The sequence below is a fragment of the Natrix helvetica genome, assembly GCF_964273705.1.
Source record: "Natrix helvetica genome assembly, chromosome: W".
Classification (NCBI taxonomy): Eukaryota; Metazoa; Chordata; class Lepidosauria; order Squamata; family Natricidae; genus Natrix; species Natrix helvetica.
In genome coordinates, this window is record NC_138555.1 from 14,360,650 (window position 1) to 14,377,460 (window position 16,811).

Sequence of the window (16,811 nt, forward strand, 5' to 3'; positions counted from 1 at the left end):
AAGAAACCTTCCCTAGTTTTTCAGGCTGTAAAGGAGGCCATGGGAGAATTATACTTTCAGACTTGTTAATTGTTATCAGTCTTACCAGATAGACCAGACAGAAAACAATCAGATAAACTCATTTTACTATATTGTAAAGTTTCATTAACAAAATCTGTCCATTTTTCAGATATGACCTATGTTATCTGACTATTCTCTCGGTAGCATCTCTTCCCATTGTTTCACAAGGTATTTCCCACATGCTATTGCAGCCCCTGTTTACTAGTGGGGCTGACACCTAGCCTGAGAGACTTCATCTGTAGCTCACCAGCTCACCATTAAGGGCAACAATTCAGATGTCTGTTGCACTAATTCATCGGTTTTTCATTTCTATACTACAGCTCTGATTCTTCATCTATTTTCTTTCTCCAGCGATTGAGCAGGAAATTGAGCAGGAAGAGGTACAGAACCGATCCTCTGCTGACTTGAGAATCCGGAAAACACAGGTACTCTCCTTAGATCTCCTCCGATAGCTGCATTTTCCCTTTATGTTCTTTTCTTCATTTTTCAATTTTGTTTTTCCGATAATCTTGCTTATGCTAGTTTCTTCATGGGGATCTAAGGATTATGCTCCTATTTTCCTTTTGAAACAACTTCCGAATTGGCAATTCTTTTTTTTTTAAGAAGATTGAAATGAGGCACTGATTGCAGAATTGAGGCATTGTAGGTATAGTATTGTTGGAAGAAATGTCCATCTGGGTTCAGTTCCAAGTGATCACACATCACAGGTATCACACATCAGTGGCAGAAGAAGATCAAGGTATATAAAAAGACAAGTCACCTTCTGGTTGGTGATTCAATCGTAACGGATGTTAATTTAGGAGAGGATATGGAGGTTTTAAAAGAGGTCAGGTGTCTGCCAGGTGCTACTGCCAGCAGAGACAAGAGGCGCATTCTTAAGATAGTCAAGAATGCAAGTAAGGACTGTGACGTTGATGCTATTATACATCTTGGCACTAATGATCTGTCCCAGAAAGATGTACTTTCTGTGCAGAATGATTTTCAGAACTTGGAATATGAACTTAGTAGTGTAGGTTGTAGGCTTATCTTTTCAGAGGTTAAACCAGTATATAAGGAACAAAAAGGGAAGGGCCAGCGTGTAGCAGAGTTTAATGTGTGGCGAAAAGAGTGGTGTAAAAGGGAAGGCTTTGGTTTTATTAGTCATGATGCCTGTAGCTGGTCCAATGAAAAACTGTACAAAAGAGATGGGTTGCACCCATCCAAGAAAGGGACTGAGTTACTTGGCATTAAATTCACAGATTTTCTTGATAAACATTTAAACTGAAGAGCGGGGACAGAGAATTAATAGATACAGAACATTTCTGTCCCCAGCAAACTAAAATTCATAGGGTTATCAGTGCATGTACCACAGATGTTTGTGTGGGTAAGATTACCACTCCTGCTGTCAAGCAAAACCAAGCATTTAATAGTGATCGCCATACCATGTGCATGTATCACACAAGTGGCAAGAAAATAGGGGCAGTCAGGCATAACACAGGTTATGTAGACAGTAAACACAAGGTCAATCAAAATGGACTCAAATGCCTATACACCAATGCACAGAGTATGAGGAATAAACAGGGCGAATTAGAAATTCAAGTAAAAGAGGGCAGATACGATATTATTGCCATTACAGAAACTTGGTGGGATGAAACCGACAAATGGAACATACAGCTAGAAGGATTTAAATTATTTAAAAGAAATAGACCAAATAAAAGAGGAGGTGGAGTTGCACTATATATAAGAAATAACTACATCTCTACAGAAATAGAGCACAACAATGATGAGAACTATCTTGAATGCATTTGGGTCAATATTAAAGGTTGGGGGGGGGGGGGATGACATTGCCATAAGTCTATACTACAGGCCACCCAACCAAGCAGAGGAAGTAGATGAACTTTTTGCTAGTCAGCTAACTAAGGTATGTAGGAATAGTACACACCACAATAGTAATGGGAGATTTTAACTACACTGACATCAACTGGGAAACAAACTCTGCACCAAGTGGAAGATCCAACAGGTTCTTAAGAAACCTAGCAGACAACTTTGTTTTCCAAAAAGTAGAGAAGGGAACAAGGGGATCAGCCATATTGGACTTAATCCTCACTAACAGAGAGGAAATGATAGAAGGTGTTGAAACCACAGGGACACTGGGGGCAAGTGACCATGCAATATTGGAATTCAACATTATGCAAACACAAGTAGTAGAACAAAGTCAAACTAGAGTCTTGGACTTTAAGAAAGCTAATTTCAATAAACTTAGAGAGAGCTTGGGAAGGATTCCATGGATGAGAATCCTCAAGGGGAAAACAACTCAAGAAGCTTGGGAAATTTTGAAAAATGAGATTACAAAAGTCCAGTCTAGCACAATACCAATGAAGAAGAAAAATAACAGCTCCCAAAAGAAGCCAGCATGGCTGCATAAAGAACTCTCTGACAAACTGAAAGACAAAAAAGATAAGTATAAAAAGTGGAAAGAGGGGGACATAACTAAGGCAGAATATCAGCAAATAGCCCGAGCCTGTAAAGATGAAATGAGGAAAGCTAAGGCTCACAATGAAGAAAGGCTTGCCACAAAAGTAAAAATTAACAAAAAAAGCTTCTTCCAACATGTTAAAAACAAGAAAAAGGTTAAGGAAACAATTGGTCCATTGCTAGGAGAAAGTGGCAAGAAGGTGACAAGTAACAGGGAGAAAGCAGAACTATTTAACTCATGTTTTGCATCTGTCTTTACACAAAGGGATAAAACAGTCCAACCTATCAAAAGCAGCGCCACAAAAATCAGATTAGGAACACAAATTGAAATAGGGAAGAAAATGGTAAGTGAGCACCTGTCTACCCTAGACGAGTTCAAATCACCAGGACCGGATGGATTACACCCCAGGGTTCTGAAAGAACTGGCAGACGAGATCTCAGAACCACTGAATTATATCTTTCAGAGATCCTGGAACACCAGGGAACTACCAGAGGTTTGGAAAAGAGCTGATGTGATTCCCATCTTCAAAAAAGGGGAAAAAATGGATCCAGGAAACTACAGACCTATCAGCCTGACCTCAATACCAGGAAAGATTCTGGAAAAAATAATCAAGCAACGAATTAGCGACCACCTAGAAGCAAACAAAGTAATAGCCAAAAGCCAACATGGATTTGTCAAAAACAGATCATGCCAGACTAATCTTATTGCATTCTTTGATAATGTGACAAAATTAGTGGACCAGAGGAATGCTGTCGATATAGTTTACTTGGACTTCAGTAAGGCTTTTGATAAGGTAGACCATAACCTACTACTAGACAAAGTAGAGGAATGTGGGTTAGACAGCATCACCACCAGATGGATTCGTAATTGGCTGACCAACCGCACTCAACGTGTAGTCCTCAATGGAACTGCATCTACATGGAGGGAGGTATGCAGTGGAGTACCCCAAGGCTCTGTTTTAGGCCCAGTACTCTTCAACATCTTCATCAATGATTTGGATGAGGGAATAAATGGGGAACTCATCAAATTTGCAGAGGACACCAAGCTGGCAGGAATAGCTAACACTCCAGAAGATAGGCTTAAGATACAGAAGGATCTTGACAAACTTGAACATTGGGCACTATCTAATAAAATGAAATTCAATGGTGAAAAGAGTAAGGTTCTACATTTAGGCAACAAAAACGGAATGCACAGGTACAGTATAGGTGGCACCTTGCTCAGTAGTAGTAACTGTGAAAGGGATCTTGGAGTCCTAGTGGACAACCATTTAAATATGAGCCAGCAGTGTGCAGCAGCTGCCAAAAAAGCCAACACAGTTCTAGGCTGCATAAATAGAGGGATAGAATCAAGATCACGTGAAGTGTTAATATCACTTTATAATGCCTTGGTAAGGCCACACTTGGAATACTGCATTCAGTTCTGGTCGCCACGATGCAGAAAAGATGTGGAGACTCTGGAGAGAGTGCAGAGAAGAGCAACAAAGTGGGGACTGGAGACTAAAACATATGAAGAACGGTTGCAGGAACTGGTTATGTTTAGTTTAAGAGAAAGAAGGACTAGGGGAGACATGATAGCAGTGTTCCAATATCTCTGGGGTTGCCACAAAGAAGAGGGAGTCAAACTATTCTCCAAGGCACCTGAGGGTAGAACAAGAAGCAATGGGTGGAAACTAATCAAGGAGAGAAGCAACTTAGAACTGAGGAGAAATTTCCTGACAGTTAGAACAATTAATCAGTGGAACAGCTTGCCTCCAGAAGTTGTGAATGCCCCAACACTGGAAGTCTTTAAGAAGATGTTGGATAGCCATCTGTCTGAAACGGTATAGGGTTTCCTGCCTAGGCAGGGGGTTGGACTAGAAGACCTCCAAGGTCCCTTCCAACTCTACTATTGTATTGTATTGTATTGAGGAAAAAGACACTGGAATCATGGAGGATGTTTGGAAAGATGATTTAATGGTAGACAGGATCACATGGCTTGAGTTCCTGAACAGAAAAAGGGAAGAGATGCTGAAAGTCCCTGGTTTTATGCCCACTCTGGGCCCCACCCCAGAGCTTCCTGTTCCTGTGTAAGAAATGCATTCTGATTGGTGGTCAGACTCCCAGGGGGCGGTGCAGGGGCAACTCTGTAGGCTGTCTCCCAGGCTTACCTGACTTGCTGGGTGATGATGTAATCCTCCCAGGTGCCATGTGGTGAGATTGGTAAAGGGCTAATACTATTATGTCCTGAGGCCCATGCCTTAATCCCATCACCCTGGAGCTGAAGGGGGTAGATCTTTGTTATGTAATGTTATTTAAATGTTTTAGAGGGTTCCAGGGTGGGGTTGGGGGGTTAGCCAGGCCAAGAGAGGGGTTAGTGCCAGGCGGACAGGTGTGGTTGGGAGGGGAGTGAGCGGAGCTGGGGAACGGAGGGAGAATAACGATATTCCATTAGAGGGTCTTTTCATCTCAACGGTCATAGGGAGGGGTGGGTGCGAGGATAGACGAATATTCTGCAACCGGTTGGGAGACCGTGGTCGTTGGACACGACCGGTCATCTGTCCCAACCCTCTAGGTGGCCAGGTTCTACAGAGCCAGGGCCTGAGGCTGATGTTGTGCAACGTTAGGTCTGTTGTCAATAAGGCCCCCCTCATTAATGATCTGATCTCGGAGGGGGTGCCGGACCTTGCAGGGATAACGGAGACCTGGCTGGGCCACGAGGGGGGTCTACCCCTTGTGGAAATGTGCCCACCGGGATACCGTGCATTCCATCAGCCGCGGGCCCTGGGTAGGGGTGGCGGGGTAGCGGTGATTATAAGGGAGGGTCTGGAGCCGAGAGAGTTCACTGTGCCGCAGATATCCGGGTGTGAGTCTCTATGCGTGAGGTGGGGCCCAGGGAAACAGTTGGGCTTGCTGATTGTATACTTGGCTCCTCGCTATGCATCAGCGGCCCTGCCTGAGCTCCTCGATATGATCGCAGAGATGGCGGTTGAGACCCCCAAGCTACTGGTTATGGGGGATTTCAACCTACCGTCGATAGGGGGATCATCCGAGGCGGCTCGGGAGTTCATGGCTTCCATGACAGCCATGGACCTGACCCAAATAATTAAGGGCCCCAAACACGAGGGAGGCCACACGCTGGACCTTATTTTTGTCTCTGGCCAGTGGAAGAGTGATCTGGGAATAGGGGAATTAGTTATTACACCCCTGTCATGGTCAGATCACTCACTTCTCCAGCTCGACTTCCCAGGCACTACCCCCCATCGCGGGGAGGCGGAACCAAAATGTCCTAGATGGTTCCGCCCCAGGCGCCTGATGGAACCTGATAGGTTCCAGACGGAGCTTGGGCCACTTCCTGTAGCCCTGACCCGCTCCCGGATGGAGGACCTGGTGGCCGCATGGAACAATGCGGCTGCCGGGGCCTTGGACCGGGTTGCGCCTTTGCGGCCTCTCCTGCGGCAACGAGCCACCCTGGCCCCTTGGTTCACCGAGGAGCTAAGGGTGATGAAGCGTCACAAGAGACACCTAGAGAGCAGATCGAGATCTTCACGCTCCGAATCTGACCGAACACAGGTAAGAGCCTATTTACGGACCTACCTTGTGGCATTAAGAGTGGCCAAGCGTCAACTGTGCCACTCTTATTGCGTCCGCAGGCATCAGCCCTGCCGCCCTGTTTCGGGTGACCAGCTCCCTCCTTTCGCAGAGGCCGCGGGAAGCCCCCCTGCAGGGTAGAGCAGAGGAATTTGGGGAATATGTGCAGGACAAAATCGCTCAGATCCGTAGCGAGTGGGTCCCCTTCAGTAGTCTAGAGGGGACGTCGGAGGCGAGTCTTGAGGGACCATTCTGGGAGGAGTTTGACTCTGTTGCTGCCGATGATATGGACAGGTTGCGTGGGCGACTGCGAGCCACTACATGTTTACTGGACCCGTGTCCCTCCTGGCTTATACTGGCATCCTGGGAGGTTACACGAGGCTGGCTCCAGGAGTTAGTCAACGCTTCCTTGAGAGAGGGGTCCTTGCCGGCTGCCTTGAGAAGCCTTCCCTGGATCCAGCTATGTTAACCAACTATCGTCCTGTCTCCAACCTTTGCTTTCTGGCAAAGGTTGTAGAGAGTGTGGTGGCACAACAGTTCCCACGCCACTTGGAGGAAATTGATTATCTAGACCCGTGCCAGTCCGGTTTCCGGCCCGGACACAGCACAGAGACGGCCTTGGTGGTGGATGATCTCTGGAGGTGGATGATCTCTGGAGGGCTAGGGATGGGGGTTGCTCCTCCATCCTGGTCCTATTAGACCTCTCAGCTGCTTTCGATACCATCGACCATGGTATCCTATTGCGTCGTCTGGAGGGGTTGGGGGTGAGGGGCACCGTCTTGCGGTGGTTCTCCTCCTACCTCTCCGGCCAGACGCAATGCATGCTGGCAGGGGAGCAGAGGTCGACCCTGAGGCCACTCACTTGCGGGGTGCCACAGGGGTCGGTCCTCTCGCCTCTCCTGTTCAACACGTATATGAAGCCGCTGGGTGAGATCATTCGTGGTTTTGGGGTCGAGTACCATCTGTACGCTGATGATACTCAGCTGTACATCTCCACCCCGAACCACCCAGACGAGGCCGTCGAAGTGATGTCCCGGTGCCTGGAGGCCGTACGGGTCTGGATGGGAAGTAACAGACTCAAGCTCAACCCCTCCAAGACGGAGTGGCTGTGGTTACCGGCGCCTCGGTTCAACCAGTGGGTACCATCACTGGCCATCGGGGGCGAACAACTGGCCCCCGTGGAGCGGGCACGCAATTTGGGCGTCCTCCTGGATGCCCGGCTGTCGATGGATGACCATGTGACAGCCGTGGCAAGGGGGGCGTTCCACCAGGTTCGCCTGGTGCGCCAATTGCGTCCCCTATTGGACCGGGACGCCCTTCACACAGTCACTCATGCGCTAGTGACGTCCCGTCTGGACTATTGCAATGCTCTCTACATGGGGCTCCCCTTGAGATGCACTCGAAGGCTACAGCTGGTCCAGAATGCGGCCGCGCGGGCAATCATGGGAACTACCAGGTACTCCCATATAACACATCTCCTGCGTGGGCTGCACTGGCTACCTGTGGTTTTTCGGGTGCTTTTCAAGGTGTTGACTATCATCTTTAAAGCGCTCCATGGCACAGGACCTAGCTATCTGCGGGATCGCATCCTACCCCACACATCCCTGCAACCAATTCGCTCTCACAGAGAGGGACTCCGCTGGGTGCCGTCCACTAGGCAATGCCAGCGGGCGGCGCCCAGGAGTAGGGCCTTCTCTGTGATGGGCCCGACCCTCTGGAATGACCTCCCCCCCGACATCAGAACAACCACCGATCTCCGCTCCTTCCGCAAGAAACTTAAGACCCACCTGTTCCACTTAGCTGGCCTGGCCTAACCGTAGTTTTAATCTTTAATCCTTCTGGCCGGTATTTTAAATTTTCGGGGGTAGACTTTTTAGACTGTTTTTTAATTTTTATCATTGTACGGCTTCATATTTAATCTATTTTTAAGGGGTATTTAATATTTTCTATTGTGTATATGGTTTTTTAACTGCTGTCTGTACACCGCCCCGAGTCCCTTCGGGGAGAGGGGGCGGTCTATAAATTCAATAAATAATAAATAAATAAATAAATAAATAATGTAGTATAGACTGGCTCAGGCCTTAATGGCTCATTCACAAAGGTGGGGGCGGCTGAGTTTCTGCCTCTCTTGAGTTTCTACTTCTCTTTTTAGGGCAAATATTCTTACTTTTTAATATTTCCTAAAATATTTCATTTCTCTAGGAGAGGGGTGGGTTTTACCTTCCAACAGTATAAGGCAGGATTGTCCAACCTTGGCAACTTTAAGACTTCAACTCCCAGAATTCCCCAGCTAGGCATGCTGGCTGGGGAATTTTGGGTGTAAAAATCCATAAGGACACCGCTACTATAAAAAGAGCGTCTGACAGGCGGCCTCTCTTCAAAAAGAAAACGGTTTCTGGAAAAGAGAATTAAAATTAGAAGTTACCATACACAATTAACCACCTCTGCCTCCCCCAGGAGGACCCTTTGGCTTGTCGGGGAACTTCTCATGGAATTGTTTCACTAATTTATCTGCTTTTAGATCCCAACTTTTCACCCACATAGCTTCAGACAAAGGGTACCCCTTCCAATGCACTAAATATTGTAAGCGACCTCTATACAGCCTGGAATCTAAGATTTTTTTCACCTCATAATGTGTTTCCCCTTCTACCACTACAGGAGGAGGGGGAGCTTGGGTGGATGGCCTTATGCTAGACCCCATTACTGGTTTCAACAAGCTACAATCGAATACCGGGTAAATTTTCCCTAGAATTCTGGGTAGGCTGAGTCGAACTGTAACTGGGTTAATTATCTTTTCTATTGGGAAAGGACCTAGAAATTTTGGACCCAATTTCTTACTAGGTATCCTTAATCTTATGTATTTAGTAGACACAAAAACTTTGTCCCCTACCCGAAAGGGAGGTTGGAGGGAGCGATGTTTATCAGCTTGCTTCTTGTAGGCTTCTGCCGCATCTGTTAGGGCCTTCTTCGTATTTTCCCATCCCTTTTTTAGTGTGTCCATCCATTCATTCAGAGACATGGAGGAGGGAGTTTCTTTAGGCAGCTCAGGCATGGGAACGAATTGCATGCCACTGGTAATCTGGAAAGGAGTTAATCCGGTACTGCTGTGGACCGCATTATTGTATGCCACTTCGGCGAAGGGTAGCAAGTCCAACCAGTTGTCTTGCTGATAGTCCATATAACACCGGATGTATTGTTCCACCATCGCATTGGCCCTCTCTGCTGCCCCATTTGTGCTGGGATGAAATGCTGAGCTGACTCCCTGTGTGGACCCGATCGATTTGAGGAACTCTCTCCAGAACTTGGCGGTGAATTGAACTTTGCGATCTGACATTATCCTTTTTGGCACCCCATGCAGGCGATAAATGTGTTTCACAAACATTTTCACTAATTTCTTTGCGGATGGCAGGCCTGAGCAAGTGATGAAATGTGCTTGCTTGGAAAACAAATCAATAACTGTCCAGATTACTCTATTACCGCTGCTGTCTGGAAGCTCAATGATGAAGTCCATTGCGATCTCTTCCCATGGTCGGCTAGGGCTGGCCACTCATTGTAGTAGTCCAGGGGGCATTCCCGGCCGGGTTTTCATCGTGGCACAAGTAGCACAGCTTTTTACATAATCTTCCACCTCCGATTTCATCTTTGGCCACCAAAATTGACGCCTGGTGAGGTGGAGAGTTTTTAGGAATCCGAAATGGCCTCCTAGTTTAGCATCATGACTCCACTGTAGCACTTGCTGCCTCATCTCTGCAGGGATGTACAGTTTGGACCCCTTCCAGGCTAAGCCATCATTCACCGTTAGGATGTCCTTGTTGTTGTTGAACCACGGGTCTGTCCGGTGTGCCGCTTTCAGCTCGGTCCTCAGCTTATTTTAGCTTCGAGTGGTGACTTGAGCTGCCTTTTGGTGAGAGGGAGATATGATGGGGTGGATAACTTCTTCCTTCTTACTGTCAAACTGGGGTTTTCTCGACAGAGCATCTGCTAACAAGTTCTTTCCTGCAGGGATGTGTTTAATTTTGAATTTGAACCTTTGGAAATATTGGGCCCAGCGAACTTGTTTGGGGGATAACTTCCGATGGGCAAGGAGAGCTTTGAGGTTTTTATGATCAGTCCAGACCTCGAATGGTATATCCCCCCCTTCCAGGAGATGTCTCCAGGTAAGCATGCTCCACCTGATCGCGAATGCCTCTTTCTCCCAAATGGCCCACCTTCTTTCAGTAGCGGTGAGTTTCTTGGAGATGTAAGCACATGGCAAGAGGTGGCCTTCTTTACTCTTTTGCAGTAGTACCACGGCTATCGCGACATCACTGGCATCCGTTTGGATTATGAATGGTCGCTCTGGATCGGGGTGTTGCAATATGGGCTCTTGGGCAAAGAGCCGTTTTAATTTGTCAAAGGCTTTTTGACAGTCCATTGTCCAGTTTAATGGTTGGTTTGCTTTCGGCTTTGTTGGGAAAGGGTCCATCTTTAATAGCTCAGTCAATGGTAGGGCAATTATAGCAAAGGTCGGAATGAACTGTCTATAAAAATTTGCAAATCCAAGGAAGCTTTGTAATTGTTTGCGAGTACTTGGAGGTTTCCAATCTAACACCGCTTTCACTTTTCCTGGATCCATTTCTACCCCTTCATTGGAGATACGATACCCCAGGTAATCTAGTGAGGTCTTGTGGAACTCACACTTCGACAATTTTGCATATAGTTTAGCAGCTAGAAGTTTTTTCAGGACTTGCCGTACCAGTTTCACATCTTCCAGGGTCTTAGAGTCATCTAAATAGACGAGTACTCCGCGGTACAGGTGGTCATGTAGCACTTCATTTATGTACTGCATGAATACTGCGGGTGCTCCTTGTAGTCCAAAAGGCATGACTTTGTACTGGAAGCTGCCCAGGGGAGTGTTAAAAGTGGTCTTTCACTCATCCCCTTTTCGGATTCGTATACGGTAATATGCCTCTCTCAAGTCCAGCTTGGTGAAGATCTTGCCTTTAGCCAAGTGGTTCAACATATCTTTCAGGAGGGGGAGGGGATAGGTGTTCTTTTCGCATCCCGCATTCAAAGCTCGTAGATCCACACAGAGGCGAACTCCGCCATCTTTCTTTTCTCTGAAGAGCACTGGAGCCGCTACTTTCAATTTCGCTGGTTCAATAAAACCCCTTTTTAAATTGGTGTCGATGTAGTTCCTCAATTCCATGATCTCCTTGGGAGTCATAGAGTACATTTTTGGCTTTGGTAAGGTTGCCCCAGGTTTGAAGTCTATTGCGCAATCTGTGGGGCAGTGCGGTGGAAGGTAGTTTCCGTCTTCCTCACTGAACACCTCTGCCAGATCCCAATAGATCTTTGGGACTCGTTGGATTCCCAGAGGTTTGGTGTCTGCTGCGGGTGCTGCAGGTTCTGGATGGTTTGGGCTGTTGGGTCCAATCGTTCCTGGGTGGCCTTTTGGCTCCACCGGTGGTAACGGCCCAAACCCAATAATTAATTTCTAACGCCGTCCTCCCACTTTATAGTAGGTGCCCACTTGTCCAGCCATGCAAGTCCCAAGATAATTGACTCCTGCATTCTAGGGGCCATGATGAATCTGAGGAACTCATAGTGGCGGCCTATCATCAGCTTTACTAACTCGGTGATCTTCGTAGCCGGAGCCCCCCCCCCCCCAAATTAGGGTTCCATCTACTTGCTCAAACCGAATAGGATGGGTTAGGGGTCTTGTGCGTATACGTAGCTGCTCCACTATTGACATGCTGATTAAGCATTGGGTGCAGCCGTTATCTATGATCGCCCCAACTTCCCCTTCTACCCCTGTTTCTGGTACTTGGAGTTTGGCTTTTATCTGATAGGTGCACTCACCATTGGGTTGTCTTAGGCATTTTCTTCCTTCCCCCCCCCTCCTCCTCCGAGGTGGCAGGGGCTTCTTCATTGGCATGGCTCTCCACTTCCATTGGCTGTTGTACCAGATGACTCTTTTCTGATGGTTTTCTGGTTTTTTTTTTCATTGTGCTGGCAGGTGGTTGGCGTGTTTGTGGAACAGGGGCTGGAGCCTAGCATTTTGATGCTCTGTGGCCAAGATGACCACATCGGTAGCACTTTATAATGGGAATGAGGGGTTGCTGGAGGCTTTTCAGTTTGCTGCCTCTGCGTTTGGTGGGCCAAAGGTTTTTTGGCAGGGGTCCTGGTACCAGGCTTTCGATGGGTGTTAATCTCATGGTCCAGTATGATTGCAGTGGTGTACCAATCCTGGAGACGTTCTGGGATCCCCCTTAAGGCACAAGCTTCTTTCAGTTTGGGATCTAAGGCCTTTTTGAATGTGTAGACCAAGAGTCTTTCTGGCCAGTATCGTAGTCTCCCAGCTATTCTCCGGAACTCCCAAACTAATTCACGGGACGACTACCCTGTTGCAATTCCTGGATCTGGTCTTCAGCATCCACATGTTGGGCCACATAGTTAAATCGGGCGTGCATCAGTTGGATGAACCCAGTTACATCATCTAACTCAGGAGTTACTTCCTCATGGAGCTCCGCTATCCATTGTGCAGCCTCTCCTTCATTCATCCCCTTGGCTATTTCTTGGATCAACTCTCGATCAGACGGGTATTGTGGGCCTACTTGGTCAACGTACGCCAATACTCGATTCATGAAGTAAGCCAGCTTATCTGGGGTCCCGTCTAATGTTGCTTGAAACAGTGGGGGTGTTGGAGGAGGGGGTGCTGGTGGTTGAACAGGGGCAGCCTGTTGGCCTGCTGCCTGGGGTGTTAAGCCCCTTTTTTGGGCCATACCCATCGGTTGGGCAAAAGCCTGTTGAGCCATTGCTGGGGGGGCTGGACCCGGTGGCGGTCCCAGTCCCTGGTTCTGCCCAGGGGCAGTTACCTGGAGTGACGCCTTCTGCTGGGAGGGGGCAAGCGTCCACTGACATTGAGCCCATCCATGACCCGGGAAGAAAGCCCACCCTGGGGTTGCTTGATTCATGGGCTCGGAGCCACCCCTTTGCATCTGGGGGGAGGTGACTGATGTTGGCTTTACTCCAGCAGTAAGGGGTGGCGCCGAGCCCATGAATCAAGCAACCCCAAGAATTGGGATAATGTCAGCGTTCCAAGTATCATGCAGAATTAAATCAAGGCAAATCTTTCCTTAAAGTTCCAATTTAATTTAATAAGTCAGACATGTTGGTACATCTGTTGAATCCCAATTCTCGAAGTTACCTAGGATTCCCACCCAGTTGAAAGTTCATGATTTTGTCCCCACACCCACTAATCCATCACATGGTCCAATCTTCTTCTTCCACGCTGTCATCTCCACCCCGCTGGTTCTGGTCAGGTGCGAAGGTGCAGAGACAAAGAATAACCTTGAGCTTCTAGAATGGAATTTTTTATTTTGAAAACAACATATTCTACTCCTTGCTATTTCCCCCCCCTCCCCCTTAATGAATAGGCATAGTAAAGATGAAGCTAGAAAGAGTGTGAGTGTGGCAGGCCAAAGATTCTTAAAGGAACCGCTGCAGGCCTGACAGTGTCCCTAACCTCTTACAATCCTTAAATCAGGACCAAATGCAGAGCTAGCCTTGTTCCTTCAAATGTATAGCTCTTGACATGCTGGGTGAAGACAAGTGTGGTTCTGAAGCCAACATAAGTTGGGTATCCTATGTTAGAAAGGACAGGGTCTATATTGCAGCTGTGACACTCCTTTGCCATCTCTTTTCCTTATTCAACTCATGACCCCAATTATAGCTGCCACCCAATAAACAGCCAAAATTAATTCTTTGAGGTGATGATGTAGGAGAAGAGCAGGCTCAGCTGGAAGGTGGAGTTAAACGTGTCATTAGTTTGAAGTCATTGTGTTACCACAAGAGAATTCTAGTGCCAATTTAGCTTTGAACTTTAGTTGACCAGATTCTTGTGTATAGGTAGCAATAATAAACTTTTATGTGGATTGAACTCAATAAATGTTCCTGATTATTTGCCCCTTACAAATGACTTTTCTCAGTCAATCAAGCTTTATATATTTTTCCATCTGATTATTTTACTATTCTAAATTTCCAGGGCATATTCTTCAAAGGTGCACAGTGCTGTTCCACACTTAAGAGAATGGCTTATCTAAAACAGCAGCTGCCTATGAAAAAGAATAACAATATGTTGTATTTTTCAGCAACACACATGCGAAGGCCAAGTTATGAAGCAGTTTATCACCTGCATTATTAATAATCAAAAACTGCAGTCATGTTATTAGGATCCTCTGCAACAACAGCTCCTAATCAGCTATTCTAGCCAATCTCTTTATGTCAGGGAATTTGCGCAGCTGGCATCCAAATGAAGTCAGAGACACTGACATAAACTTGTAGTGTTACACACACACACACACACGCACGCACACACACACACACACACACAAACATATATATATATATATATATATATATATATATATATATATATATATATATATGTGTGTGTGTGTGTGTGTGTGTGTGTGTGTGTGTGTGTGTGTGTGTGTGTGTGTGTGTTACAACCCCTGGTATGACTGAATATGGGAGGAAGGTCACACTCCCTCTTTCTGTCCTTCGGCTTCATCACAGAAGACCATGCAGGCAGAAAACCATATTTTTATTTTTAATGTTGCCTTTTATATTTGCGTTGTATTTGTACTGATAAATAAATAAAGGGAGACTAGGATAGATCTATTTCGAGCTAATTAGCTCTCAGAGCTAATTAGCTCGAAATAGATCTATCCTAGTCTCCCTTTATTTATTTATCAGTACAAATACAACACAAATATAAAAGGCAACATTAAAAATAAAAATATGGTTTTCTGCCTGCATGGTCTTCTGTGATGAAGCCGAAGGACAGAAAGAGGGAGTGTGACCTTCCTCCCATATTTAGTCATACCAGGGGTTGTAACACAAATATATACTTATTTCCCTGGCTCAACTGATAAGGAAGAGAACCCGTGGCTTAGTGGTTAAGACTCCTGCCTAAGATATATACACCCCGGGTTCTAATCCCAGTAAGGGTATGGCTAGCTGATGAGAGCTAATTAGCTCGAAATAGATCTATCCTAGTCTCCCTTTATTTATTTATCAGTACAAATACAACATATATATATATATATATATATATATATATATATATGTGTGTGTGTGTGTGTGTGTGTGTGTGTGTGTGTGTGTTTTCGTAGATTTTCACCGGTGTAGGTATGCTGGTTTTGTTGATTCGGGTCTTTTCCCGTGTAAGATTGAGATTATCTTGGCAACGTTTCAGCAAGATCTCACTTGCCATCTTCAGGCTTTGGGCTTAAAATGCGAACGGAGCTGCCGTCTTTCTGTAAATCTTGGTGGGAGGGGATGGGGTGCTGGCTTTGTTTCAGTAAGTGGAATGATTGGTTGTGTGGTTGTATCATGATTGGTAGATTGGTGCTGATTGGTGCTGGCTGTGTGTGCATTGTTGTTTTGTATTGTAACGGCCTGGGTGGTGGGTGGTGTTCGTTTGTTGGCTAGGGCTGGTTTCCAGATGTTTGGTAGGTGGGAGGTATCATCACGTTTATTCATGTTGTAGGGGTGTTTCTCTATTTTGATGGCTTCCATAATCTACAAAAATCCTAATCTACAAAAAACCCAATGGCTCCCTAGGACACACCATCTACCAGAAAAAAACACACACCAACTGCTACTTAAATGCACAATCCCATCACCACCCTGCCCAGATCAACTCTGTAGCCAAGACCCTCATCTCCAGAACCAAACGCCTAGCCGACAAAGACCACCTGAAAACTGAATTTCACAAACTCACAAATGTATTAATCTCCAATGGATTCCAAAGAAAAACAATCACCAACCTAATCCAAAAGGAGACTCCCCCCAAAAACCAAGACACAGAACAGGACAATGGCATCGCCCTCCTCCCTTACATCAAAGGCACCACAGATAAAATCAGCAAAATTCTCCACAAGCACAATATCAGGACAGCCTTCACCACTGACCAAAAAATAGCCAACATGTTAAGAAACCCCAAAGACAAAATCCAGCTGGAAAACCAAGGAGTCTACAAAATACCATGCAAAATCTGCCCGGCAATATATATAGGACAAACAAACAGGAGGGTAAATGCACGCATCACAGAACACAAGAACGCAGTAAGAAAAAAAGAAAAAACTTCCTCCCTTTTCCAGCACCTTAAAGCTACAGGACATGAAATCAACTTTGAAGGAGCCAGGTTAATCTCCAAAACAGAACACCTCAACAAGAGAATAATTATGGAAGCCATCGAAATAGAGAAACACCCCCACAATATGAATAAACGTGATGATACCTCCCGCCTACCAAACATCTGGAAACCAGCCCTAGCCAACAAACGAACACCACCCACCACCCAAGCCGTTACAATACAAAACAACAATGCACATACAGCTAGCACCAATCAGCACCAATCTACCAATCATGATACAACCACACAACCAATCATTCCACTTACTGAAACAAAGTCAGCACCCCATCCCCTCCCACCAAGATTTACAGAAAGACGGCAGCTCTGTTCCCATTTTGAGCCCAAGCTTGAAGATGGCAGGTGAGATCCTGCCGAAATGTTGCAAAGACAATCTCAATCTTACATGGGAAAAGACCCGAATACAACAAAACCAGCATATATATATATATATATATATATATATATATATATATATATATATATATATATATATATATATATATATATATATATATATATATATATATATATATATATATATATATAT

At 45.9% G+C, this 16,811-nt stretch overlaps 1 protein-coding gene across 1 annotated transcript in view; it reads left to right on the top strand.

The window, feature by feature from the left end:
• LOC309400487 (syntaxin-1B-like) overlaps positions 1-16,811 on the top strand; it is a gene marked incomplete at its 3' end in the record, with an annotated part of 213,432 nt that overhangs the window by 171,674 nt on the left and 24,947 nt on the right. The window contains exon 5 of the mRNA XM_081969010.1: positions 412-485. Coding sequence (XP_081825136.1) covers positions 412-485 — 74 coding nt within the window. The remainder of the gene's footprint in view (positions 1-411; positions 486-16,811) is intronic.